The sequence below is a fragment of the Apostichopus japonicus genome, chromosome 16 (assembly GCF_037975245.1).
Source record: "Apostichopus japonicus isolate 1M-3 chromosome 16, ASM3797524v1, whole genome shotgun sequence".
Classification (NCBI taxonomy): Eukaryota; Metazoa; Echinodermata; class Holothuroidea; order Aspidochirotida; family Stichopodidae; genus Apostichopus; species Apostichopus japonicus.
The window spans coordinates 28,094,819-28,121,780 of record NC_092576.1 but is presented as its reverse complement, the minus strand read 5'-3'; the positions used below and the strand labels follow the sequence as shown (position 1 = coordinate 28,121,780).

At 37.9% G+C, this 26,962-nt stretch overlaps 1 protein-coding gene and 1 long non-coding RNA gene across 14 annotated transcripts in view; one reads left to right on the top strand and one right to left on the bottom strand.

Moving 5' to 3' along the window:
- Window positions 1–22,329, top strand: part of LOC139982116 (uncharacterized) — a 46,633-nt gene extending 24,304 nt beyond the window's left edge. For 2 of the 13 annotated variants that reach the window (XM_071994656.1, XM_071994655.1), the window contains exons 4-25: window positions 963–1,169; window positions 3,632–3,739; window positions 3,857–3,967; window positions 4,085–4,195; window positions 6,050–6,160; window positions 6,261–6,371; window positions 6,472–6,582; window positions 6,701–6,811; window positions 6,912–7,022; window positions 7,123–7,233; window positions 7,334–7,444; window positions 7,563–7,673; window positions 7,774–7,884; window positions 8,216–8,287; window positions 9,149–9,259; window positions 9,781–9,891; window positions 13,513–13,623; window positions 13,742–13,852; window positions 13,971–14,081; window positions 14,196–14,306; window positions 17,518–17,622; window positions 18,973–22,329. In XM_071994656.1, coding sequence (XP_071850757.1) covers window positions 963–1,169; window positions 3,632–3,739; window positions 3,857–3,967; window positions 4,085–4,195; window positions 6,050–6,160; window positions 6,261–6,371; window positions 6,472–6,582; window positions 6,701–6,811; window positions 6,912–7,022; window positions 7,123–7,233; window positions 7,334–7,444; window positions 7,563–7,673; window positions 7,774–7,884; window positions 8,216–8,287; window positions 9,149–9,259; window positions 9,781–9,891; window positions 13,513–13,623; window positions 13,742–13,852; window positions 13,971–14,081; window positions 14,196–14,306; window positions 17,518–17,622; window positions 18,973–19,850 — 3,257 coding nt within the window. In that variant the 3' untranslated portion in view covers window positions 19,851–22,329. The remainder of the gene's footprint in view (window positions 1–962; window positions 1,170–3,631; window positions 3,740–3,856; window positions 3,968–4,084; window positions 4,196–6,049; window positions 6,161–6,260; window positions 6,372–6,471; window positions 6,583–6,700; window positions 6,812–6,911; window positions 7,023–7,122; window positions 7,234–7,333; window positions 7,445–7,562; window positions 7,674–7,773; window positions 7,885–8,215; window positions 8,288–9,148; window positions 9,260–9,780; window positions 9,892–13,512; window positions 13,624–13,741; window positions 13,853–13,970; window positions 14,082–14,195; window positions 14,307–17,517; window positions 17,623–18,972) is intronic. The other 11 variants (XM_071994657.1, XM_071994658.1, XM_071994662.1 and 8 more) reach the window with 11 other exon arrangements.
- On the bottom strand, window positions 1,148–24,966 carry LOC139982119 (uncharacterized). The gene is made up of 3 exons (XR_011797991.1): window positions 24,420–24,966; window positions 23,581–23,620; window positions 1,148–1,286 (listed from the first exon to the last, which is right to left on the bottom strand). It is a non-coding gene; the product is annotated as an uncharacterized lncRNA (long non-coding RNA).
- Window positions 24,967–26,962: the final 1,996 nt, after the last annotated feature.

Sequence of the window (26,962 nt, the reverse complement as noted above, 5' to 3'; positions counted from 1 at the left end):
ACCATGTTATTATCAGTACTATGTACAAAATATTGAGGTAATAAGCCTTAAGACAGTATTTGTACGCCTTCGATCTGTGTGGGCATGAAGAAATGGTGCTAAAGCATGCTATTATTGATCAGTACTATACACATGTACATAATATTGAGGTTATTGCTACAGCATTTGGTAAGCCTTCGATCTGTGCGGGCATGTAGTAAACATGTCATTTAACATGGTTGTTAGCCTTTCATCTGTACAGTGTGCTAATAATAATAATCATAAATGAGACTTATATAGCGCCAAATCAGTAGACAAAAGCCACTGCTCAAGGCTCTTTACAAAGAAAGCAGATTAATGTACAAAAGAACAAGTGAAAAGATGGGGGTCTAAAGTAAACTTTTCAAATTAGAAAGTTATATGTAATACTATCACATGGTGCTATGCCACCACTCTATCCATGTTATTCAAATATGGTGATTAGCCTTAGATGTGCTGTTCAATATGGTAATGAGCATTAAGCCTTCAATGAAACATGTACATGCATAATATATCATGGTTACCTTAGATATGCTGTTTAATATGGTAATGAGCATTAAGCCTTCAATGAAACATGTATGCATAATACTAAATATGGTGATTAGCCTTAGATGTGCTGTTTAATAGGGTAATGAGCATTAAGCCATCAATGAAACATGTATGCATAATACTAAATATGGTGATTAGCCTTAGATGGGCTGTTTAATACGGTAATGAGCAGTAAACCTTAAATGAAACATGTACATATATAATACCAAATATGGTGATTAGCCTTAGATGTGCTGTTTAATACGGTAATGAGCATTAAGCCTTCAATGAAACATACATGCATAATACTAAATATGGTGGTTAGCCATAGATGTGCTGTTTAATACATGGTAATGATCATTTAAAAGCCTTCAATGATACATGTATAATTCTAAATATGTCATCTTCTTCTACAGGTGCTAATGTTGTCTGCATCAAGATGTGGGGAAAGAGAGCCTCAGCATTTCTGCAGATGCTCCACTTTGCCTTTGCGGTGGGAGCATTTCTGGCCCCTCTCTTGGCCACACCGTTCTTGGAGAGGGATCTGCGCAGTGCTAATACGACCAACTCCAGTTGTCTGCAAGGTCCATCACCAACTGCTGCTGCTCCTCCTCCTCTTTCAGGTAGGAATGGGAATTGGAACATATCTTAAATCGTGGCCTAGAATTTGATCCATTTCTCAATTTCGTCCAATGTTCGTCGCATCCCCTCGACGAAGTCACTGCACGCTTCAAACTTTTCTGCCAGTAGAAAATTAAGAAATTTAAGAGACAAGTGGGTTAACATTGTTAAAATCGTTAGTCAACTTGGTCCCAAAAGACTCCCCTTACTGTAGGCCCCATATGTACTGCTTTCTGCTGTTATCACCAAATATTTGTTCTGATTTTCTTGGGCTGCTCATTTTTAAAGACGTGTTTTTCAGTGAGAGTGTCACATCGTCCTACTTGGTGTATGTGGTGGAGACAAGTATATTGCGATTGACACGTTACCATTGGGTGAACCTCATTACAGTACAGTAAATCCTGTAAATTGTAATTCAGAACTTTCTGATTGTAGTACCAATACCAATGACTTTTTGGTTTCTATGAATATCGTAACATAGATGCATTCATGATGGCGTGGGTGTGTGCGTTTGTGACGCCCAGCTGATAAACACGATATCTCAAGAAGGGAATGTTGGACCAACTTCATGTTTGGTGTGTAGATGTACCACATTGAGTACAAGTAGCCTATCGTTTTTCTGTGGAGGTCAAAGGTCATTTGGGGTCACCAGGGGTCAAAGTGTGGAAACCTTGTAAACAGGATATCTCAAGAAGGGAATGTTGGACCAACTTCATGTTTGGTGTGTAGTTGTACCACATTGAGTACAAGAAGCCTATTGTTTTCTGTGGAGGTCAAAGTTCATTTGGGGTCACTAGGGGTTAAAATTTGGAAATCTTGTAAGCAGGATATCTCAAGAAGGGAATGTTGGACCAACTTCATGTTTGGTGTGTAGATGTACCACATTGAGTACAGGAAGCCTAATGTTTTTGGTGTAGGTCAAAGGTCATTTGGAGACAACAGGTCAAATTGCGACAACCTTGTAAACATGATATTGCAAGAAAGGACATCTCATATTGGTTTGGAGATGTACCATATTACATTTAAGGAGCCTATTATTGTTTGGTGGTGGTCAAAGGTCATTTGAAGTCAGCAAATGCCAAACATTTACTTCTCTCCCCTCGTACCTGTCTCTCCACACTAACACATCTTCCTAAACATAATATCGTAAGGGAAGCTTGGACAGATCGCATATTTGGTATGTAATTGTACCATATTGAGGACAAAAAGCCTTAATGTTGTGGGCGGAGGTCAATGGTCATTTGAGTTCACCAGGGGTCAGGTGGTGAAACCATGTTTTACACAATATTAGGACCGACGTCATATTTAGTATGTTGATGTATCTATCACATTAAGTACGAAAAGCTTGTTGTTGAGGTGAATGGTCATTTCAGGACAGCATGTGTCATTTTGAATTTATTGTTTGTCACATCGCACTGCTTTTCACTGTATTACTAATATCAAGTATATGTTGTACACCATCACTATACATTATGTCAGATTCATGCAGAAAATAGGTGAATGTTACACCACAAGGAGGTTGCACTTTGATGGCTTAAGTTTCAGGCCAAAATCAGTCAAGCATTTCAAAACAGCCGATAACCGTTCTAGGTGTTCTTCAAATTTCTCTGAGAAAATGATAACATTATCCAGATAAACAAGATATTTCTTATAGTTCATGTCACCCACACAATGCTCCATGAGCCTTTGGAATGTTGCAGGTGCATTTGTCAAACCGAAAGGCATACAGTTGCATTCGTAAAACCACATTGGTGTTGTGAAAGCAGTTTTTGGTATATCTTTCTCTGCCACCTCAATCTGCCATAACCTGATTGAAGATCTAATGAACTGAACCACTTAGCCCCCTTCAAAGCATCTAATGATTCTTCAATACGTGGCAAGGAATATGAATCTTACCTGTATCTTGGTTCAGTTTCCTATAATCAATGCAGAGCCTAATTGAGCCATCCTTTTTCTTGACAACAACTATAGGCGAGGCATAGGGGCTATGTGATTCTCTGATCACCCCAGATTCTAACATACCCTGTAAACATTTCCTTACTTCATCATACTGCTGATGGGGGTATGCGCCTATATCGATCTTTGAAGGATTTATCGTCCTTTAATGGAATTTCATGCTTTACTACATTGGTACGTCCCAACTCATTTTTGTGAAGGGCAAAAGCCTGAATATGACTCTGTACAGTAGTAAATCTCTCAACTCTTTTGTCTGGGTTGGAGTGGCTCGAGATTTGTCTATATTTAGTTTCTCCCAAATTTCATTGTACCCATCATTTATTGGTGAATCCCCACTATTGTTAATTACACTCCCAATGGTGGTTTTACAGGAGCTACTTGTGAGGACAGTAAGTATATATCATGTCATTGTGATGTTAATTAAAGTTTATTCCATCCTATTCCTAGTTAACCCTTAGCACTGCTGCCAATGTGCTTTGATTGTGTTTTTATTCACTTGTTGTTGCAGAGGTCTGTAAGGACTCATACTGTGCTAATGGAGGGACTTGCACCGCTACTGGAGAAACTCCAACCTGTACATGCGCAGCTGGTTTTAAAGGAGCTACTTGTGAGGACAGTAAGTATATATCATGTCATTGTGATGTTAATCAAAGTTTATTCCATCCTATTCCTAGTTAACCCTTAGCACTGCTTCTAATGGGCTTTGATTGTGTTTTATTCACTTGTTGTGCAGAGGACTTGTGTGGGGACTTAAACTGTGCTAATGGAGGGACTTGCACCACTACAGGAGCAACTGCAACCTGTTCATGCACAGCTGGTTTTACAGGAGCTACTTGTGAGGACAGTAAGTATATATCATGTTATTGTGATGTTAATCAAAGTTTATTCCATCCTATTCCTAGTTAACCCTTAGCACTGCTTCTAATGGGCTTTGATTGTGTTTTATTCACTTGTTGTGCAGAGGACTTGTGTGGTGACTTAAATTGTGCTAATGGAGGGAATTGCACCACTACAGGAGAAACTGCAACCTGTACATGCGCAGCTGGTTTTAAAGGAGCTACTTGTGAGGACAGTAAGTATATATCATGTCATTGTGATGTTAATCAAAGTTTATTCCATCCTATTCCTAGTTAACCCTTAGCACTGCTTCTAATGTGCTTTGATTTTGTTTTTATTCACTTGTCTTTGCAGAGGTCTGTGAGGACTCATTATTATTGTTATTATTATTTAAACATTTCTAAAGCGCACATATATATGTAAAAACATAAGCTATGGCGCTGTACAAACTTAAAAGAGTAAAGGTATAAAACTTAACGAAAATTAAGAAACCATGTCAATCATAAGAAAGAGGAAAAAATCTTAAAAACAGATAACCCTAAAAGACTAAACAAATCCAATAACGATGCGGAAAATGAAGACAGTATATAGCATGCCACAAAATCAGAAAAGAGGATAAAACAATAGTAAGAGATAAATAAAAAAAGAATGAGATAATAAGTAAAACTAGATTAATTATATACACGTGTGAAAATGAAAGTCTTAAGACTGGATTTAAATGAACTTACAGTACTTGAATGGCGAATAGAAAATGGGAGTGCATTCCACAATTTGGGGGCACAGACACAAAAAGAACGGTCACCAAGGGACTTGCAGCGAGTGCGGGGGGTAGTTAAAATCAAACTGTCATGAGATCGTATGGAGTAGCTCACTGACAGTGGTTTAAGAAGTACCTTCAGATAAGATGGTGCAGATCCGTGAAGCGCCTTATAAGTGAGTGATAAAATTTTAAAATCGATACGATCCTTTATCGGAAGCCAGTGGAGATGTTTAAAAGCAGAAGATATACTGTCATATTTGTTCAAATTTAGGATGATACGGGCAGCCATATTTTGTACACGCTGTAACTGATTAAGGGAAGAACTGGGAAGACCATAAAACAAAGAGTTACAATAATCAAAGTGTGATGTGACAAGTGCCTGAACTAAAGTGCGAGTAGAATCAGTTGAAAGATGCTTACGTAATTTTCTAATATGATACAAGTTAAAACTAGCGATTTTACATTTTTCATTTATATGTGTTTTCATTGATATGGTGTTGTCCAAATAAACGCCAAGATACTTCACATCATTTACACAATTAATAATAGATGAGTCCACGTTAATACAATCAATTTCAAGTTTTGCAAGTTGAGTTCGTGAACCAAAGATAAGAAATTCAGTTTTGGTATTGTTCATTTTTAAGCGACACATATTCATCCAAGCCTTAATGTCCAATAAACAACTCTCCATAGCATTTAGAGCACAAAGTTCAGAGTCGGAATTACCTGGTTTGAATTTTAGGTACAGGGTGTGATCGTCTGCATACCCCATGACCTCGGGAAGGTGACTTGAGATTGTATGATATAAAGTACTCGCATAAGCCGTAAAGAGAACAGGGCCAGCACAAGATCCTTGTGGCACGCCCTGGTGGACGGTGGATTTCGTAGAAATGCATTCACCAACCTGAACACTTTGTGTGCGTGGTCTTAAATAACAATCAAACCATGATTTAGCCAGCCCCTTAGTACCAAAGTTTTGATCAAGAACACTCAGCACAATGTCATGGTCCACAGTATCAAAAGCTGCAGAAAGATCCAGCATAACCATCATTGTAACATGGTTATTGTCCATATTGCACAAAATTTCATTACACACTTTGAGCAAAGCTGTGCTGTGCTAACTGTGCTAATGGAGGGACTTGCACCCCTACAGGAGAAACTCCAACCTATGAAATGCACAGAAGGTTTTAAAGGAGCTACTTGTGAGAACAGTAAGTATATATCATGTTATTGTGATGTTAATCAAAGTTTATTCCATCCTATTCCTAGTTAACCCTTAGCACTGCTTCTAATGGGCTTTGATTGTGTTATTATTCACTTGTTGTGCAGAGGACTTGTGTGGGAACTTAAACTGTGCTAATGGAGGGAGTTGCACCACTACAGGAGAAACTGCAACCTGTACATGCGCAGCTGGTTTTAAAGGAGCTACTTGTGAGGACAGTAAGTATAAATCATGTCATTGTGAGCATCCTATTCCTAGTTAACCCTTAGCACTGCTTCTAATGGGCTTTGATTGTGTTTTTATTCACTTGTTGTGCAGAGGACTTGTGTGGGGACTTAAACTGTGCTAATGGAGGGAGTTGCACCACTACAGGAGAAACTGCAACCTGTACATGCGCAGCTGGTTTTAAAGGAGCTACTTGTGAGGACAGTAAGTATAAATCATGTCATTGTGAGCATCCTATTCCTAGTTAACCCTTAGCACTGCTTCTAATGGGCTTTGATTGTGTTTTTATTCACTTGTTGTGCAGAGTACTTGTGTGGGGACTTAAACTGTGCTAATGGAGGGAATTGCACCACTACAGGAGAAACTGCAACCTGTACATGCGCAGCTGGTTTTAAAGGAGCTACTTGTGAGGACAGTAAGTATAAATCATGTCATTGTGATGTTAATCAAAGTTTATTCCATCCTATTCCTAGTTAACCCTTAGCACTGCTTCTAATGGGCTTTGATTGTGTTTTAATTCACTTGTTGTGCAGAGGACTTGTGTGGGGACTTAAACTGTGCTAATGGAGGGAGTTGCACCACTACAGGAGAAACTGCAACCTGTACATGCGCAGCTGGTTTTAAAGGAGCTACTTGTGAGGACAGTAAGTATAAATCATGTCATTGTGAGCATCCTTTTCCTAGTTAACCCTTAGCACTGCTTCTAATGGGCTTTGATTGTGTTATTATTCACTTGTTGTGCAGAGGACTTGTGTGGGGACTTAAACTGTGCTAATGGAGGGAGTTGCACCACTACAGGAGAAACTGCAACCTGTACATGCGCAGCTGGTTTTAAAGGAGCTACTTGTGAGGACAGTAAGTATAAATCATGTCATTGTGAGCATCCTTTTCCTAGTTAACCCTTAGCACTGCTTCTAATGGGCTTTGATTGTGTTATTATTCACTTGTTGTGCAGAGGACTTGTGTGGGGACTTAAACTGTGCTAATGGAGGGAGTTGCACCACTACAGGAGAAACTGCAACCTGTACATGCGCAGCTGGTTTTAAAGGAGCTACTTGTGAGGACAGTAAGTATAAATCATGTCATTGTGAGCATCCTATTCCTAGTTAACCCTTAGCACTGCTTCTAATGGGCTTTGATTGTGTTTTTATTCACTTGTTGTGCAGAGGACTTGTGTGGGGACTTAAACTGTGCTAATGGAGGGAATTGCACCACTACAGGAGAAACTGCAACCTGTACATGCGCAGCTGGTTTTAAAGGAGCTACTTGTGAGGACAGTAAGTATAAATCATGTCATTGTGATGTTAATCAAAGTTTATTCCATCCTATTCCTAGTTAACCCTTAGCACTGCTTCTAATGGGCTTTGATTGTGTTTTTATTCACTTGTTGTGCAGAGGACTTGTGTGGGGACTTAAACTGTGCTAATGGAGGGAGTTGCACCACTACAGGAGAAACTGCAACCTGTACATGCGCAGCTGGTTTTGAAGGAGCTACTTGTGAGAACAGTAAGTATAAATCATGTCATTGTGAGCATCCTATTCCTAGTTAACCCTTAGCACTGCTTCTAATGGGCTTTGATTGTGTTATTATTCACCTGATGTGCAGAGGACTTGTGTGGGGACTTAAACTGTGCTAATGGAGGAACTTGCAACGCTACAGGAGAAACTGCAACCTGTAAATGCCTAGAAGGTTTTCAAGGAGATACTTGTGAGAAGAGTAAGTATATATCATGTTATTGTGATGTTAATCCAAGTTCATTCCATCCTATACCTAGTTAACCCTTAGCACTGCTTCTAATGTGCTTTGATTTTGTTTTTATTCACTTTTTGTGGCAGAGGTCTGTGGTACTACTGTAATACTGTGCTAATGAAGCAGATTTATTTTGCATTGTAAATACTATATAAATTAACCTACACTGTAAATGATAATAATATTTGTGCACCACTGCATGCTGTCTAGTAGTAACAGTAAGTAACAGTTGATATCTATAATAATGCACCATGGTCCTTTCCTATATTCGTGTTTATGTCAATTCCTTTCATTGAAGCAAAAAAACCTGAAAAACAGAAAAGAAGTTTGAAACATGATGAAATTGCAGGTGTGAGGACTGTGCGGCAAGGTAAGTCATATTATCTCAACAAAACCAAGTGGGAAAAGTACAGTATAACAAGAAAGCCAAGCTCAACACATTTCCCATCTTTGTAACAAGCCCATTTGAAGGTTTCTGTGCATTGGTCAGCCTTGGGTCAGCCTTTCTCATCTACAAGTCACAAACAGGGCAGTATAAGGCTGACTAGTGGCTTTTAAAGATTCAAATTGAGTGGGGGAATAATTTTGCCTCACTCTGAACAAGAAATGAATGAGGTTATGACAGGACAGTCAAAAGGTCCAGGACAGAACACATGCCTAGTATTACAGTCTGTTGATAGATTATGACAGGACGGGCATAATATCCAAATCTGATTGGCTATTGACCTGAACACATGCATTGCATTACAGTCTGTTGATAGATTATGACAGGATAGACATAATATCCAAACCTGATTGGCTGTTGGCCTGAACACATGCATTGCATTACAGTCTGTTGATCAATTATGTCAGAGTGGACATAATATCCAAATCTGTTGATAGATTATGAAAGGGACGGGCGTAATGTCAAAACCTGATTGGCTGTTGACCTGAACACATGCATTGCTTACAGTCTGTTGATTGTTTATGACAGGGCAGATCAGACCATCGTAAATGAATCTTATAGACTATTAACAGTGAACTTTACAACAGTGACTTGTTACAGGTGATACACAGTAAAGAACTATTCATCTATCCGAGACCTACATAGCTGATTTTGATCGAGCAAAGGGAAATTTGATCATTTCAGGCAATGGGACTACCATTCAAAAGTTGCCATTTGTACTTCTTCCTTTTTAGTGATATGAATTTCAAGTAATTGTCAATTTTGCTTCTTCTCTTATTCTTCAAGTAGAGACTGATTGCCCACTGACATGTCAAAATGGAGGATCATGTGTTCAACCAGCTGATAAAGCAAGTTGCGTTTGTAAGGCTGGCTTTACTGGAGCCACATGTGCTGAAAGTAAGTCATATTGATAGAATCATCAGATTAATAGAATAGCTGCAATAAATGTAAAATGCCAGCTGCAACAAGGCTGAGTCACACCCTGCAGCTAGGCTGAATGATACCCTACAGGTAGAATCATACTGCCTACTTTGATTGAAGTATGTTGTTCATCCTGGCTACACCCTACAGCCTAGTGTGTCCCGATTCATATAAGATTATTCATGTAGCATCATGAAACCTCACTACCGTTTTGGTGTCTGGTTCATGATTGTTCATAGCTTTGTTAATAGTTTCCATTCACTTGTCTTGACAGTTGTCTGTGGGAACTCATAGTTCTAATAGAGGACTTCAAATGCCACTAAAATAACATCAACTTGTAAATGTACAGTAAATATTAAAGGAGCTACTTGTGAGGACAGTAAGTATATATCATGCCATTGTGATGTTAATCAAAGTTTATTCCATCCTTTTCCTAATTAACCCTTAGCACTGCTTCTAATGGGCTTTGATTGTGTTATTATTCACTTGTTGTGCAGAGGACTTGTGTGGGGACTTAAACTGTGCTAATGGAGGGACTTGCACCGCTACAGGAGAAACTGCAACCTGTACATGCACAGCTGGTTTTAAAGGAGCTACTTGTGAGGACAGTAAGTATAAATCATGTCATTGTGAGCATCCTATTCCTAGTTAACCCTTAGCACTGCTTCTAATGGGCTTTGATTGTGTTTTTATCTCAATACATTACATGTATAGAGATATTGTAACAGTAAGTGGGACTTTCTCTTCTCTTAAAAATTTTTCAGCGTCTTCAAACAAAGTTCTTTTTCTCTGGAATTTCCAGAGCAAGAATATATCATATAGACCAACAAAAGTTACTATTTTTTATTCCAGAATTGTATCTCATTCTGTGACTTTTTCACCGATTTATGTCCAAATCGGGCCAATTTGGACTGAAAACACACTTTGTCAGACCTGTTTTGCACACGCTCCAAAACTTATGTTTTATGAAAGAGAATAGAATAGAACTGTCTTTCAACAGTGGTATCGTCTAAGATAGGGTCCTATGTATTATATATTTTATTAAAATTTTAAACTTCCATTTGTTGTTTACAGGTAGGTATTAATAAGAATTTTACTACATGTATATGACATTTAATGGCTTTTATTTGCTTTATTTGATGTTTAAATGATTTTTCTTTCTTAAAACAACACTGAGCTGCCGCCCCTACTTTTAGTAAAAAGGTCCGTTTTGATGATTAAGCCCCGCCCCCAAGTCTGTTTTGTAGCAGATTGGCTATGACTCATAACAGCTACATGTTAGATATACGAAAATGGCTACCCTCGCGAACAATTTTCTGTTCTGTAGTTAGGTACGCGAGGTGTTAGTGTATTGCATGCTAATTACATTCTGTACTGCTGAATTCTACGTAACATCCATTTAAGGATAGTACTGGTGTAGTGTTCAACCGATTAACCTAATCGGAATCGGTACGAATATTGCATAATCGGTACATAATCGGTATCGGTAAAAATTACGTGGAATACCAGTTATGTCATACCGATTATTCAAAAACATACGGAAGGTGAAAATATCATTATTCAAAAACATATGGAAGTTGAAAATATCAACTGATGTATTAGGTTTGTTCTTTTACTACGAAATATTAAAATAAGACACCCCCTATACGTCTTTCACAGTGTATACTTTCATCAAATTAGGCTGCCAGGGTCGCCGATTTTGCTTCCTTCGTGGTTATTGGCTGCATATTTCTTGGCACAGTAAGCATAGCAGCAATAGCAATTTCGCGAATTCAGGAATGTGCTGGACAGGGTAGGAAATAAGCGGGGGCAACGGGCGATTCGCCCTCGCAAGTGCTAAAAAGCCCTCCTAAAGCACAATTACGAGTGCGAAAAAGAAAAATGAAATATAAAAAAATCGCCCTCTTTATATCAGGTGTCTGTGTAAAATTAATTGTGACATGCGTTTGCTTTAGCTAGGAATTGCAGTTGCATCGCGAATCGCGCAGTTTTCTCACCCCGCATCAAAATTTGAAGCAGTGCGAGAGGGTCGTGCACAATCACCGGGAACTTCCCGTGGTAAATTACGGCCTGCAGTACCAGCGAAAATAACCTAAAATCCTCACAAATCTCCGACCACATAGTAGCCTTACTTCACACTAAATCAACTGCATGGAAATCTAAACTTGACATCTGTTTATTCGCTCTAGTTGTGTCGCAAATAAAAACTAAAAATATCCTCGGAAACTGCAATCTTCGACCACATGTTAGCCTAACAACCACACTAAGTCAATGGGAAATGTAGCCTAACCATCGGTTTGCAACAAAAAAAAAAAAAAAAAAATTGCGTAGCTTAGTTTACAACTTTCAATTTGCTGGAAATCGACATTTGTTTGGAAGGTAATGTAAGTGATATGTCTTATAGAGGGAATGTTATATTTTATATTGGAGTAGTTTCTAGTTGTTATTATTTCTTTACATCAATCTGGTATTACATTTTAGAGTAATTTTAAACAAGTTACGATGGTACAATTTGCTTTTCAGTTTGATTGGCCTAAGCTTACACATTCTAATTGAACCTGAATGGAGTTATATAGGTAACGAATAGGTATGTTTAACTTTAAGTTCGTAACATTTCTATTTGTTCATAAACTGTATAATACTGAAAATAAGTACAAAATATTGTCGGAATGAAGGCAATATGTCATTAAAATTTACACTTTGGTAAAGATTGCAGATGGATGGTTTGCTGAGATACTTTTTGAGATGGATATTTTGAGTAACTATTCGTAGCCCATTTCAAGCCATTAACAGGTGACATTTACGTCGAGGTGGTTAGGCCATTCGCTTAGCACAGTGCTGACTAGGTAGGATGTTATATCTCCGTATTTTGGAAATTTAAAAAAAAAAAATTTCTTTCCGAGAAACTCCAGAGGTAATTTGGTACATACAAAATGGTACCTTAGAGCCTTGTATAACAACGAAGCAAAAGGAAACTGGGGAAAATCACAACAATAATTGTTTCTGTCAAACTTTATTGCCGATTTCGTATAAACGGGATATTTTCTCATTTTCAAATAATCGGAATCGGTACGATTATGAAAAAATAATCAGTAATCGGTATTTTCTGTTATGCATAATCGGTTGAACACTATAATGGTGTTCAGGTAGCTTTTCAGAGCAAGGGCCATGATAAGTTTGTTTGATTGCCCTTCATGTATTTTGTATAATTACGTATACACATTCTTGTATTTCTGAAGGCTATTTACTGTAGGCCTAGTGCAATTTAAAAAAAAAAATATATATATATATAGGCCACTAGGCCTATTAGGCTTTCAGTGATAGCCACATTAGCATTGTACTGATGTTCAGACAGCTTTTCCTAGGAAGGACCAGGGTAAGTTTGTTTGATGGGTACGTATAAAAGAGGAGCCGGCCATAGCATCACAACTTTGATAAGACAATAAAAATTGTATAAGGTTATGTTTTATTTATAAGGATATAGGCCTAAGATGTATAAGGTTATAAGAAGTATGTTTAGCTTTCTTTTGAACCTGTAATGTTTGACATCAAATGTACAAAGAATTAAAATAAAATAACAAAATGGAGAGGAACTGAGGTGGCTATTAGGGGAAGAGGAGGCCACCCATCACTTGCATATAAAAACTTGTAATCTTCTTTTACATTATTTTTTCCAAGTCATAAATCCATGAAATCTTCATGTCCGAAAAATTGAGATGGAAAAACGTGGGTTGTTTTGATATCTAGAAGTGGACACAGTTTTGATGGTAGTCACCACTACAGTCTACATTAACATACAGTAGGTCAATAGGCCTAGCTCTCAAGGCAGGCATCAAGAATATGGTCGAGTTGTTCGCCTCTTCTAATTTGGCTGTTGTCATTGACATCAAACTATATGACCAAAAAGTCCAACAGAGACTGACCTAAGATGAAGGATACCACATGAAAAACAAGTTCTTAAATATTCTATGACATTACTAAACCTTGCAACGTCGTTCTTTCGACTAACAGGCAATAAGCGCTAAAGGCAAGACTAGCAGGATAAAGTGTAACCTGCAGAGACTATTCGTGGCAAAGTAGCAAAAATGCAAGTTGTATATTTGTTGTACCATGATTGATATTGATAATTGTAGAGACAGAGCAAAGATTTGAAATTAGGAATCAAAATTAAAACTTCCAGTATTGAGATACTGCATCATTGATTCTCTTGTTATTCACTTGTTGTGCAGAGGACTTGTGTGGGGACTTAAACTGTGCTAATGGAGGGAATTGCACCACTACAGGAGAAACTGCAACCTGTACATGCGCAGCTGGTTTTAAAGGAGCTACTTGTGAGGACAGTAAGTATAAATCATATCATTGTGATGTTAATCAAAGTTTATTCCATCCTATTCCTAGTTAACCCTTAGCACTGCTTCTAATGGGCTTTGATTGTGTTTTTATTCACTTGTTGTGCAGAGGACTTCTGTGGGGACTTAAACTGTGCTAATGGAGGGACTTGCACCGCTACAGGAGAAACTCCAACCTGTACATGCGCAGCTGGTTTTAAAGGAACTACTTGTGAGGACAGTAAGTATATATCATGTCATTGTGATGTTAATCCAAGTTTATTCCATCCTATTCCTAGTTAACCCTTAGCACTGCTTCTAATGGGCTTTGATTGTGTTTTTATTCACTTGTTGTGCAGAGGACTTGTGTGGGGACTTAAACTGTGCTAATGGAGGGACTTGCACCGCTACAGGAGAAACTCCAACCTGTACATGCGCAGCTGGTTTTAAAGGAACTACTTGTGAGGACAGTAAGTATATATCATGTCATTGTGATGTCAAAGTTTATTCCATCCTATTCCTAGTTAACCCTTAGCACTGCTTCTAATGGGCTTTGATTGTGGTTTTATTCACTTGTTGTGCAGAGGACTTGTGTGGGGACTTAAACTGTGCTAATGGAGGGACTTGCACCGCTACAGGAGAAACTCCAACCTGTACATGCGCAGCTGGTTTTAATGGAACTACTTGTGAGGACAGTAAGTATATATCATGTCATTGTGATGTCAATCAAAGTTTATTCCATCGTGTTCCTAGTAAAACCCAAGCACTGTTTATAATGTGCTTTGATTTTGCTTTTATAACCAGAAACAAATCTTCAAAACTTAGCCCTGCAAGTACAGTGTGCATTCGACGCCTGGAGCAATAGTGTCTGTGTGAGAGAACAATCAACACATAGGAATTAGGGAGCAAATATAACTGAGTTTGAAAAGATTTGTGAAAGAAGATATTTTAGAACAATTCAAGTGCAAGTTATTTATTGCAATATGTTCATTCCACTACTTGTAACACTTTTAAATTGTCATACATACATGTGGCTGGAAAGTATATTATGAAAGACATCTCTAGCAGGTTCTCATTTGAAAAGGATTTCCTTTAATAGACACGTTTCACAAATTTAAAATGATTTACTGGAGACAAGCATAGTAAACCTTATATTGAAGAGATTCATATTCCACACTGCAAGTTGATATCCCAATATCTGGCCCCTAAGTTGATTGATTGTAACCTATTTTGACTGGCTAAACCTTCAAAGTTTTACCCCACCAGGAAGTTAGATCATACTAGTAGGTCTGTGATGTCATCCGGGCAATTGTTCTTTATAGAGGTCTATTCTTCACATGTCTTTACAGAGGTCTATTCTTCACATGTCGTTACAGAGGTCTATTCTTCACATGTCTTTACAGAGGTCTATTCTTCACATGTCTTTACAGAGGTCTATTCTTCACATGTCTTTACAGAAGTCTATTCTTCACATGATTAACAGAGGTCTATTCTTCACATGTCTTTACAGAAGTCTTTTCTTCACATGTCTTTATAGAGGTCTATTCTTCACATGATTAACAGAGGTCTATTCTTCACATGTCTTTACAGAAGTCTTTTCTTCACATGTCTTTATAGAGGTCTTTTCTTCACATGTCTTTATAGAGGTCTATTCTTCACATGTCTTTACAGAGGTCTATTCTTCGTGTGTCTTTATAGAGGTCTTTTCTTCACATGTCTTTACAGAGGTCTATTCTTCACATGTCTTTATAGAGGTCTTTTCTTCACATGTCTTTATAGAGGTCTATTCTTCACATGTCTTTACAGAAGTCTATTCTTCACATGATTAACAGAGGTCTATTCTTCACATGTCTTTACAGAGGTCTATTCTTCACATGATTAACAGAGGTCTATTCTTCACATGATTAACAGAGGTCTATTCTTCACATGTCTTTACAGAGGTCTATTCTTCACATGATTAACAGAGGTCTATTCTTCACATGTCTTTACAGAGGTCTTTTCTTCACATGTCTTTACAGAGGTCTTTTCTTCACGTCTTTATAGAGGTCTATTCTTCACATGTCTTTACAGAGGTCTATTCTTCGTGTGTCTTTATAGAGGTCTTTTCTTCACATGTCTTTATAGAGGTCTTTTCTTCACATGTCTTTACAGAGGTCTATTCTTCACATGATTAACAGAGGTCTATTCTTCACATGTCTTTACAGAGGTCTTTTCTTCACATGTCTTTACAGAGGTCTTTTCTTCACATGTCTTTATAGAGGTCTATTCTTCACATGTCTTTACAGAGGTCTATTCTTCGTGTGTCTTTACAGAGGTCTTTTCTTCACATGTCTTTATAGAGGTCTTTTCTTCACATGTCTTTATAGAGGTCTATTCTTCACATGTCTTTACAGAAGTCTATTCTTCACATGATTAACAGAGGTCTATTCTTCACATGTCTTTACAGAAGTCTTTTCTTCACATGTCTTTATAGAGGTCTATTCTTCACATGATTAACAGAGGTCTATTCTTCACATGTCTTTACAGAGGTCTATTCTTCACATGATTAACAGAGGTCTATTCTTCACATGTCTTTACAGAGGTCTTTTCTTCACATGTCTTTACAGAGGTCTTTTCTTCACATGTCTGTATAGAGGTCTATTCTTCACATGTCTTTACAGAGGTCTATTCTTCGTGTGTCTTTACAGAGGTCTTTTCTTCACATGTCTCTACAGAGGTCTATTCTTCACATATCTTTACAGAGGTCTATTCTTCACATGTCTTTACAGAGGTCTATTCTTTACATATCTTTACAGAGGTCTTTTCTTCACATGTCTTCACAGAGCTCTAATGAGTCTAATTTACTGTCATTTTTCTCTGTTCTTAGAATTCTTCAAAATGAATCCTTTTTCGTAGAAATTTTCTTTCGATAAAGACAAATCAGACATTTTTAGCTGAAGCCCTCTGATGACATCAACCATTCTGCTGTTGCCCGATGCACTTAATGGCATTAAAGACTCGCCCCAAACCGCATCCTATGATAAAAGTTAACTTTCCATTGCTTGCAAGTGAAGTTTTCTTTTTGTCGCTACAAAATGCAGACAGTAATGAAACTTGTTATCTTTCATCTGGACCTGAGATCAGGGAGTTCCATAACAACTCCTTGCTGAGATGTCCTTTGCTACTATGTACACTGTGTTGTGGGTATTGACTGTAGCTGCATGTATTGACTGTACACTAGTGTCTAATTGACGACGGTAGCAAGCCATGTGTGTATTTTCTGGGATCCATGGTTGTGTCTAACACTTCTGTTACACCTCATTCGGAAGTAGGTCAGATTCCCAGCATCAGACGTTCCTTTGAGCGCGAGTCTTCACTCCCTTTAAAACTATTGCAATATTTTAAAGAGGTTCATCTTCACATTACAAAATGCTATGAGGATGTGGTTTTCACCCACAGAAAATATTCATGAGCTACTTTACTTATAGCCAATCACAGGAGCTGCTTGTGAGGACAGTAAATATATGCAAATATTATCATTGTCTTGTTTACTTGTTAGTCGTTTCATCCCAGACCTACTCTTAGATGTCCAGAGGCAGTGGCAGGTTGAGACCTCCGTGTCTCAAAACCAATAGATACAGAGATTCTTTCATACCCGTGAAATTAAGCTTTTCAATGAGATTTTGTTAGGTTGACTCTCATATATTGACTTTTTCTTATAATTCTTATTGTCTTATTGTACAATATACACATCTATTTTTCTAACATTTCATTGTTTTATGAGGGAGTGCCTGAATTTCCCTTTGGGATCAATAAAGTTTTACTTACTTATTTTCTTACTTCTGAAGGCTTGCTGAATGCTGTGTTTTTTATTTTTCATGTTGGTTCATAGCTTTGTTGATCATTTCCCTCACTTGATATTAACAGTTGTCTGTGGGAAATCATACTGTGCTAATGGAGGAACTTGTGCCAACAAAGCTGCATCAACTTGTAAATGTACAACTGGTTTTAAAGGAGCTACTTGTGAGGACAGTAAGTATATCTCATATCATATATCTTGTTAATCAAGGTTCATTCCATCCTAGTCCTACTTGAACCCCAGCGCTGTTTCCGACAGACTTTGATTTTGGTGGTGTTCATATTCACTAGACTTTAAAACCAGAAAGAGAAAAAAAAACATTCTCAAAACTGCAAGTACAGTGTGTATATGAAGCCTGCAGCAATGTTGCATGTGTGGGTGTGTGTATCTGTTCGCCAATGAGATCAGCTAACAACCCTGCAATGTGCCGCAATGGATGGAAATTACATCCGTTTATCAAACATCCACTCTGCCACGTTGGTAATAGCACAGAGCAAACACGCTCCATCACGCTGAATCACAGCATGACTTGTTTGTGCTCAATTGCCCAACTTGAAATATGGGATACAGTGTAAGTCAGGGGTTCCCTAACTGGGGTGCATGAACCCTCAGGGGGTGCATGAATCCATTCCAGGGGGGTTCGTGAGACGTTTCTGAAAGTCAAAACTAGAGTACTTTTTTGTTGGAACTAAATTTTAATATATCATATAATTTTGTCATGTACAAAAGTCGTACCTATCGACAACCTCTACAATATTACACTATGAACTTGATCTTTTACGAAGCACTGTTATACGTATCATAGTATTAAAATGACTCAGATCGTGTCTTGAAAAAGTTGGGGATTCGTGGACAACTCTGACATCCACAGGTGGTTTGTGGCGGGATAATGTTAGGGAACCCCTGGTATAAGCCATTGTTTACTGTCTCTTGTTGATGTGGGTAACATATATGTTAAACTCTCAAAATATTGGGTATCCTGAAGCATTACTGCCACAGGAACAGTTCATCACCAAATTTGTCACATCATCTATTTGTCAAATACCAACATTGAATATTTTGATACAACACTATCATAACAATGTTTGCATAACCTTTATAATTTTTCAGTTGCCTTTGCTATGGGATAGGAAAAGCATTTCTGTAATTTTGGAGAGTTGAGTGTGGTATAACTTGCTTTTAGAAATAAAAAAAATAAAGAATCAAGATAATGCCTGTGAGACCAGATGGCCGACAAATTGCCAAGTTTTCAATCTGTGAACCTGACAATTTTGAAGCGATGCATCTGAAAGTTTCCTAGTACACTTGTTTCAAGTGTAAAATATCGATTCGGAAACTTGAAGAGGAGGTTGAACTCCAAAAATCGGTTCAGGTGGAACATTTATAAAGTAAATAAATCCCTTTCACACTCAAAAAAAAAGAAGAAAAAAGGTAAGATTGTTTTTTCTTTGCTATTCCAAAAATCTTGTGACCCACCATAGAGAACTAAATTTCACTACCAACTTTTGCCCCTCTCACATCAGCAGGAACTAAAAAGGAACCTGCGCCGACGGGGTTCAGAGCTGTGTACATCTTGATCTCACTCTACCTGGGCGCGGTCTCCTTGTTGTTCTGCTACTTCATGTACATCTCGCCGATCACCGCAGGGACCAAACCAGAAACGGGGAAGAGCAAAGAACGTAGCGATTTTGAAATCAAGATTTTATTCCTGCTGTTCCTGTTCTACTTAATCTACGTCGGCGCCGAGGTCTCGTTTGGTGGCTACATCTCCGAGTTTTACGCCGCAACTTTCCAAGCCTGTCACGGCAGTCTGGCCGCCGCCTGGTTCTGGGGAACGTTTGCGTTCGGCCGCGGGGCGGCCATCTTCATCGCCACGCTCGCCACGCCTTGGACTATGCTGGTGAGTGATTTAGTCGGAGGCGTCGTCTCCACCGCCATTCTGGTGTTCTTTCCTTCCTCGAAGGCAGCGTTCTGGTTGGGTACAGGATTACTGGGCCTCTCGATGGCTTCCTTATTCCCGGCGGGTATAGCCTGGCTGGAGAGCTACGTGGATGTTAGTGGGAAGGTGGCCTCTGTGTTGGTCACGGGCGGGGTGTTAGGGGAGATGGTGATACCCCTCTCAGTCGGCATACTTGTATTTGACTCGAAGACCGACGGCAGCGACCACCCCGAACGGCTGATGTATCTCATGCTGACAGTCTGCCTGGCCTCCTGTGGGATATTCTATTACGTCTACCGGCTTGCAGCAGAGATGGGAGTGAAGAGTGCCGACGTAAAGCAAAACTCTGCCGTAGATATGATCAACGGATTGCATGACGCTTTCAAAAGTAGAAGTGTCGGTGCAAGCCCGCCGCAGCAGCTTAAAAATCCCGTTATCATTGGTAAGAAGCATAAAATGTAATATTAGTTATCCATTTTTATACATAATTTGTAGAAGATGATTTTATTTCTTTTAGGGGGAGGGGGGGTTGGGAGGTGAAAGCAACTAGTCTCTGTTACCAGAGTTCTTGCCATGGAAATAGTGAAGAAAGTCTGTGAAAAGTTTATATATGGGTGCTGTTGGACGTTAACGGCAGTCTCTACCAGAGCTCGGTGTAACCGGTTGTTTAAGTAATTGCTGGTGTAGTGGGTACTTAACAAATATGTGATGAAATGATATTTTCCTTCCACCATGTATATTTGGGAATTGTTGGGGGCTGGGGGGAGGGGGGTTAAAGATGGTCCACCATGAATATCTCCTTGGGCAGGTCCCACGGACGATAGTCAGTAGGACCTCTTACGTCTCAACATTGGTCATATTGATATCTTGATACTAGATCTCGTGACTAACATGAACACAGATATCTTCCACAGTGATATGTGCTGGCATGAGAAAGTTCAAATTTTTGGGTTAAATATCCAAATGAAGATCTAGAGCATAGTAATTGTAATATTGAGGTTTTTCTAAAGCACAGAAAATATCCACCGATAGCGGTGCTCATGGCGCATCACAATATTACCCTGGTCAAGGATAACCTGTCAAACATTGTGACAATCCCTCCACAGCTAAACTGCGCCCTGCTGAAATTTTTTATCACACAGGTCCCCATTTATACACCTGGGTGAAGAGAGGCAATGGAGATAAAGTGCCTTGCCCCAAGGACATCTCGTAATGATCAGGCCAGGATTCGAACCTGCAAGCCTTAGATCACAAGTCCACTGCCTTAACCACTTGACCACATATTAAAAGTGTTTCTCTTTAGGGTAGGGTGCTACTAAGCCAATTCTGTATAAACTTACAAACTATTATTTATGTTTTTGTTTTGATGTGGACTGGATCAGCCTCTAGCGTTTTCGTCTTCATCATTTTGTCTTGACTCTGAAATACTTTTGTATGTATATATATGTGTGTGCATGACGTAGTAAATCTTTGCAATTTATCCGTCATTCCACGCTTTTGACTCTCAGAGTCAATGAAATGATTTCAAGTCCAGTACTTTCAAGTGTTTATTAACGTTAGCATAAATACCCATTTGTGGCCTTTTTTGTTTAATTTTTTTTTTGTCAAATTCAATGTTGGAAAAATTAAAAGTAACATGTATAGAATAATAATGTGTAAGACAAGTCAACAACTGTAAACAGTTGGAAATATGTAGGGAAGTGCCATCTCGACATCATTAAGAACAGCAAGTATCACCTTGTTGTTGCCATTGCCAACCGAGTTCACACCACACAGGCCTACCCAGTAGATGGTGTGAACCTACTGTACACTATGGAGGAAGGTGATAAACATTTCTTGAGGTAAAAAAGAATTATCCTGGTGCATTCAATGTTGACGTTTAACACCATGCTTTTTTTATACTTTCTTATTTTTTTTATTATTATTTTTCATTGTGGTTTCAATTGATTTCAAATAATTTTAATTTTGCAAAATTTTTGTAAGCTTTACATAATTTGTACATCTGTTGTTATTGTTGTTGTCGTCATCACTTACCTTTGTGTTTAGAAGACACAGCGTATCCATTAAATGGATTTATCTAAGCCTTCTGTTTCGATTATACAAGAAATATAGTCCAATTCTTTATTGACATTTTTATTTTGGTTTTGGCTGTTGACCTTTGGTTTGGTTTTTTGTCATGTGTTGTCATCGTTTAACTTCGTGTTTGGAAGACGCAGCGTATCCATTAAATGGATTTATCTAAGCCTACTGTTTTCGATGATACAAGAAATATAGTCCAATTCTTTATTGACATTTTTATTTTGGTTATGGCTGTTGACCTTTGTTTAGGTTTTATGTAATCGTTTAATGTGAGGGGGAATGTGAATGACCAAGGGTTAGTTCCCTTTTTGTCTTCTTTTTCTATAGTATCTTTGCAGCTGATCAATAATAGCTGTGTCAGTTTACATTAATTATCAATGTCTCCAATGTCATTTATATATAATATGTAATAGACGCAGATTACAAATTAAGCTCAAGGGAGAAAACACATTTGAATAACTAGTGTTCTCCAATAGCAGGTTTAACTCCAAAAGAAAATATTTTTAAAGGAAACCAGAGAAATAAGATATGACTCATAATTGACAAATTAGGAGTAAAGTTTTAGAAAATATATTGAAATTTTCGTTCCCCCTGGGACTTTCGTCAGCAATATTCTTCGCAATCGAATGAAATTCGGTAATGAAAGTTCAAAGAACAGATTTAATTTTTTTTTTTATAAAATTTATATTCACCCGTTTTGTCGCATGAATATTGTTTTTTGATTTTTGCTTTTCTTTAGTTTAGCAATACGACGATGATTGTTTTTATTTTTATATTGGGTGTATTGAAATAATATGTTTGTTTCCATATGTACACAGATTTTGGTTTGGAAAGTCGAATAAAGAAGCCATTTGAAATTACACTGCTCATTCCTCTTTCGTTCTTTTCATTCTTTTTTTTAACTTTGCTTTAGATTTGTTTTTGATACTGTTGCCTTCGTTTTGGTTCCTTGCTAGAAGCAATTGGAACATATGTAGTCTGGTTTGCGTGTATGTGTGTGCGCGCGCGTCTGTGACGCTAGCTGTTGTCCGCGATAGTTCAACGGAGTGATGGATGTTTTTTTCATACTTGCTGGGTAGATGAATTACTGAATTAATTTTCCAGACAATTTTCCAGAAATTCTTAGAATAAAACAGGCATGAGACTCTTCCGCGGAAACGCGGATTTCCGATTATTTTTTTTTTCATTTTCGCGTTTTTTCTCGTAATTCGCGTTTTTTATTATTTTTTTATTTAATTTTGTTATTTAATTTTTTTTTTTTTTTTTTTTTTTTTTTTTTTTTTTTTGCCGAACATGCTGGACTGTGAAGGGAAGGAACACCGAATTTGACCAGTGGTGGAATCAAGTAGCACAAAGCAAGCAAAAAAGCCTTTTTTTGGTTCAAAAAAGCTAATGGATAAATTATACAAGCAGAAATTCCACACTTTTTTGGCGAGTTACGTGATGTGATAGATTCCATCTAGAGTCCACCATTTTGCATTTAAGCCCTCCTTACCTGACAAAAAAATTCTAAAGGGGAGGGGGACACCCCCTCCTCTTAAACCCCTCCCCCAGGACGGCGATCGATAAAAAAAATTTCCCCGGCTCAGTCTCATCCCTGATAAAAAAGACCCAGAATTTCGAGCCACACCTCAGGGTATACGTGTGCATAAATGCGGAATGGAAAACGAAACGGAATCTGTTATGTTTCTATAAAAAAAATAACTTTGTTCGACTAGACCGTTACGGTCCGATCCGTACTGCTGGCACGTAACAACACGGTAACAGTGCCTATCTACGACAGCTGACTGCACGGTTAACGACGTTTTCCAAGAAATTGATGCAGCATTTTAACCGAATAAAAATACAACTCGTAGGATGTAATCTTATTTTTCCCATCAGTATTACATTATCGCAAGACTGTCTGTCCTTTAGCCTTTGACTGGCAGTGATGGAGGGGCGTTAGCATATGGCTTGCCTAGCCTAGCTACAAGTTAACTATAGAAGTACTGAATATTTAATACTAGTATAACTATAACTAAAGTTACTGTGTACTAAAGCTACTAGGTGTAGGCTATATCCAATTGCTAGGATAGAAAATTAGAATTCAACTCAAGTAATGGTGATGACAAACCTTGTTGGGACTGGGATCACACTTCGCTCTTGCTGTTAGCCTGTATATAATAATAATATATAAGTATTTGAAACTGCTTTTATCCAGTTAAAAAAACTGCTCAGATGCGCTGCAGGAGCAAAGTATCCAAATGTACACAACAGTTATTAAACAAATGGATACGCATTCATGAATAAGAACGTCCCGAGTTCTTTCTGGAAAGTTGATCGACATATGCCTAACTGCTAGCTAGCTGTTGTGAAAGCCTAACTGCTAGTTAAGAAGCCTAAGATGCAACACGACAGAGGCCTTGTTGAAGGCCTAACTTCCAAGCAAATGAAGATGATATTAAATGTTTGTTGAACTGTATGCATCCTCTTTGAGGTTATGAAGTGATACATTGTACTCCATGACAACTTAAAGGATAATTGAAATTGAGACATAAAGCCATTCTAATTGTTTTACCCACTCAGAAGATGAATATTACATAACCATATCAACCACACTCCTTTCCTACCTGAGATAATTAGCTTATATTACCACGCTACCCCGGGAACATAGAGGCCGCCACTGAAATGTGAATTAGCTATAATCCGGGCTATTTGTGACGTACTATACGGACAACTAGGCATATTTCACGTTTCGAAAAACATAAGCTAACTGTGCAAGTGCAGTGTGTAACTAAGACTAAAATTTCGCTAGTAAACATTTAATCTACTACTTGCTATCTCTCAGAAAGTCAGATTATGAAAACAATTTGAAAATTGCTTTGCTTGTGAACATGGCAGACCTGTTCCTTACGATTATGAACCATGTTTTAACGCGGCTGAATTACAAGAAAGAGAATATAATGGACTTACCGATGACGATGAGAACCAAAACGTAGGCCGAGACGAACAGCCTAGGCCTAATGCTGTTAGGCTCGGTAATACGGACTGGTGTGACTGTAGTTTGTGCAACGTTATACCGAAAGAAGTAGAGTGCATATCTTGAAAAGGTCTGGTTTCTTCTTCGGATGTGGAAACCAAAACTGTGATTTATTTAATCGAGAAGAATGACTGTTACAACCGAACGTCTGACAGTACCTCATTTTGTTGGGCTTCACTTCGAGTAACGTCGGGCCTACGCGTAGGCTACGTACGTACGGTACATTTTTCATATGCAGTACAACCTACACAGTATGAGTATAGCCTATAGCATAAACATACACATCGCGTCTGGATGTTGAACTTGAAGTTAAAAGCAAGCTGTCCGGATAGTACGTCATCCATGACCCAGGTCACAGGTATTTGCATATCTATGACGATCTACAGCGATTTTGCTCAACCTCATTGAGCGCCATCGGAACCATTCTCAGTCAATCTGTCAGCTGTTTATTTTAGAAAGTTTTTCAAGTAACTTTAACTTTAGTCAATCCTGGTTGTTGTTGTTGTTGTTGTTGGAAAGTAGTATCCAGGGATGTAGGGCAATTTACATAAACCCTAATCCCTCTATTCACTACAAAAGTACAAGGTAGCATAATTGAGTATGTATACAAAAGAAACATCACCAGGTCAGTGCATAGTTAATATAATACAAAGGTACAGGGTAGCATAGCATAGCTAGTGCACACAAAAGAAACCTACCAGGGCAGGACATATTCAAGATGACAATGTATTGTATTGCCAAGTTATACTAATTGATGCAATAGTAATTATGCGTGACATCACATCCAGCCAGTGAAGTGAGTGTTGGATAAGATTTTTATTCACTCTCCAAAACACCATCATCGGATTGAGTCCGGCTATATCTCTTAGCTGAAAAAGACGGAGCTACAGTAGTGTGATTTTCATATCATGGGGCACAGAATCCTATATATAGGATACCTGTATTGAAGCCTGAGCTAGTATACTGTAATTTATAACTGGCATTTAACTGTGAAATCTGAAAACACAATTATTTCCTGTAGACTCCAGATTCATTCAATATGTAGTGTTCTGGATAGGGCAGCTTGTCGGCAGCGTTGGAATGAGAGTACATTACCTGACCGGATAAAATATAGCTGTATTGCAGAGCAAAGTATTATCAGAGAATTTGATTGTGTATTTGTTCCGATACAGTGCCACTCTCCTCACATTGAGTCGAAGACCGGAAGCTTTTGAGGATAGTTTGAGGATAGTTTTTTCACCGACTTCGACTATAACACCTACCACAACCTGATATCATCAACCACATGTCAACAAGTATTGTCAACATCTTTAGGCAATATTCGTCATAGTGACAACTCAGAATTTTTTTTTTTTAAGATAAATGTTAAATCAGAATTTCATTATGTAAAAGGGGGGAAAGCTCTTCAGACTAGAAGAGGTAATCTCATTCTTTTATAGAGAGAAGAATATACATACATATACATACATATATATATATCTAATATACATACATATACATACATATCCTATAAATATGTATATTGAGACTTAATTTATACGTACCAGTTTGCTCTCTCGCAATTGAAAAAGATCGAGGGGTATCAAAACTTTAGAAAGTCTTAAACTTTTCAGTAGTTAAGCTGAATCTAGCATATGTCATCCTCTGGTAAAGATTGCACCAAAGCAATCCGTTATCTCTAAGTATTCAGGAGTCATATGTGTTCTTAAGCAGTATTACAGAACGTTGAAACCTTTATTTCCCATGTTCCTTTTTTTATTTTAAGGAGAAAGTTCCTCCTCAATAAATACATATTCACTTAAGAAGTTGAATATATAAAACTTGTTCTGTATCATTAGTTGGTTGGAGTATTTCTTTTTTACATTGCATATTGATTTTGGATAGCCGCTAGGCGAATGTGTCGCATTGCCACTTGCTTTCTTTTTGTGGGTGACACATGGGACATTGCATACTAGGATTAATCCTCGGTTTCATTGACTACAAACCAATAATGACAAGGCTCTATTAAACTGAAATCTGTTTTATATTTTGCCACATTTACCAGCAGGTATAATGTGAGGACATGCAGACGCTGGCATTTCGATATGCCACATATGAATACATCTTTTGTTAGTTTTGTTTTGTAATTTCCTTTTGAATAAACAAACAAAGAGTCTAAAAAGTGCAAAATAAAATAGATCGAAGATCGCATTAGGATAATTTATGTTTCGTGTCATAGTGTAAGGGAGGCGTAACTTGAAAAAATAAAATTCCCAAAGATAGAAACTGATGTGTGAAAAAATATGAATACCAAGAAAAAAATCAAACAGACAAGACAAGAAACGGACTCGTATTAGTTTCATTCATATTGTATGATCATATTGCATTATCATAATCCATTCTCTTGCATAGAACCAAATTGATTTGATAGAAAAAAAAGGAAATTATATGTTGGATTTTATTCAAGATCAAAATTGGGGAAATGTTTGACTGGGGG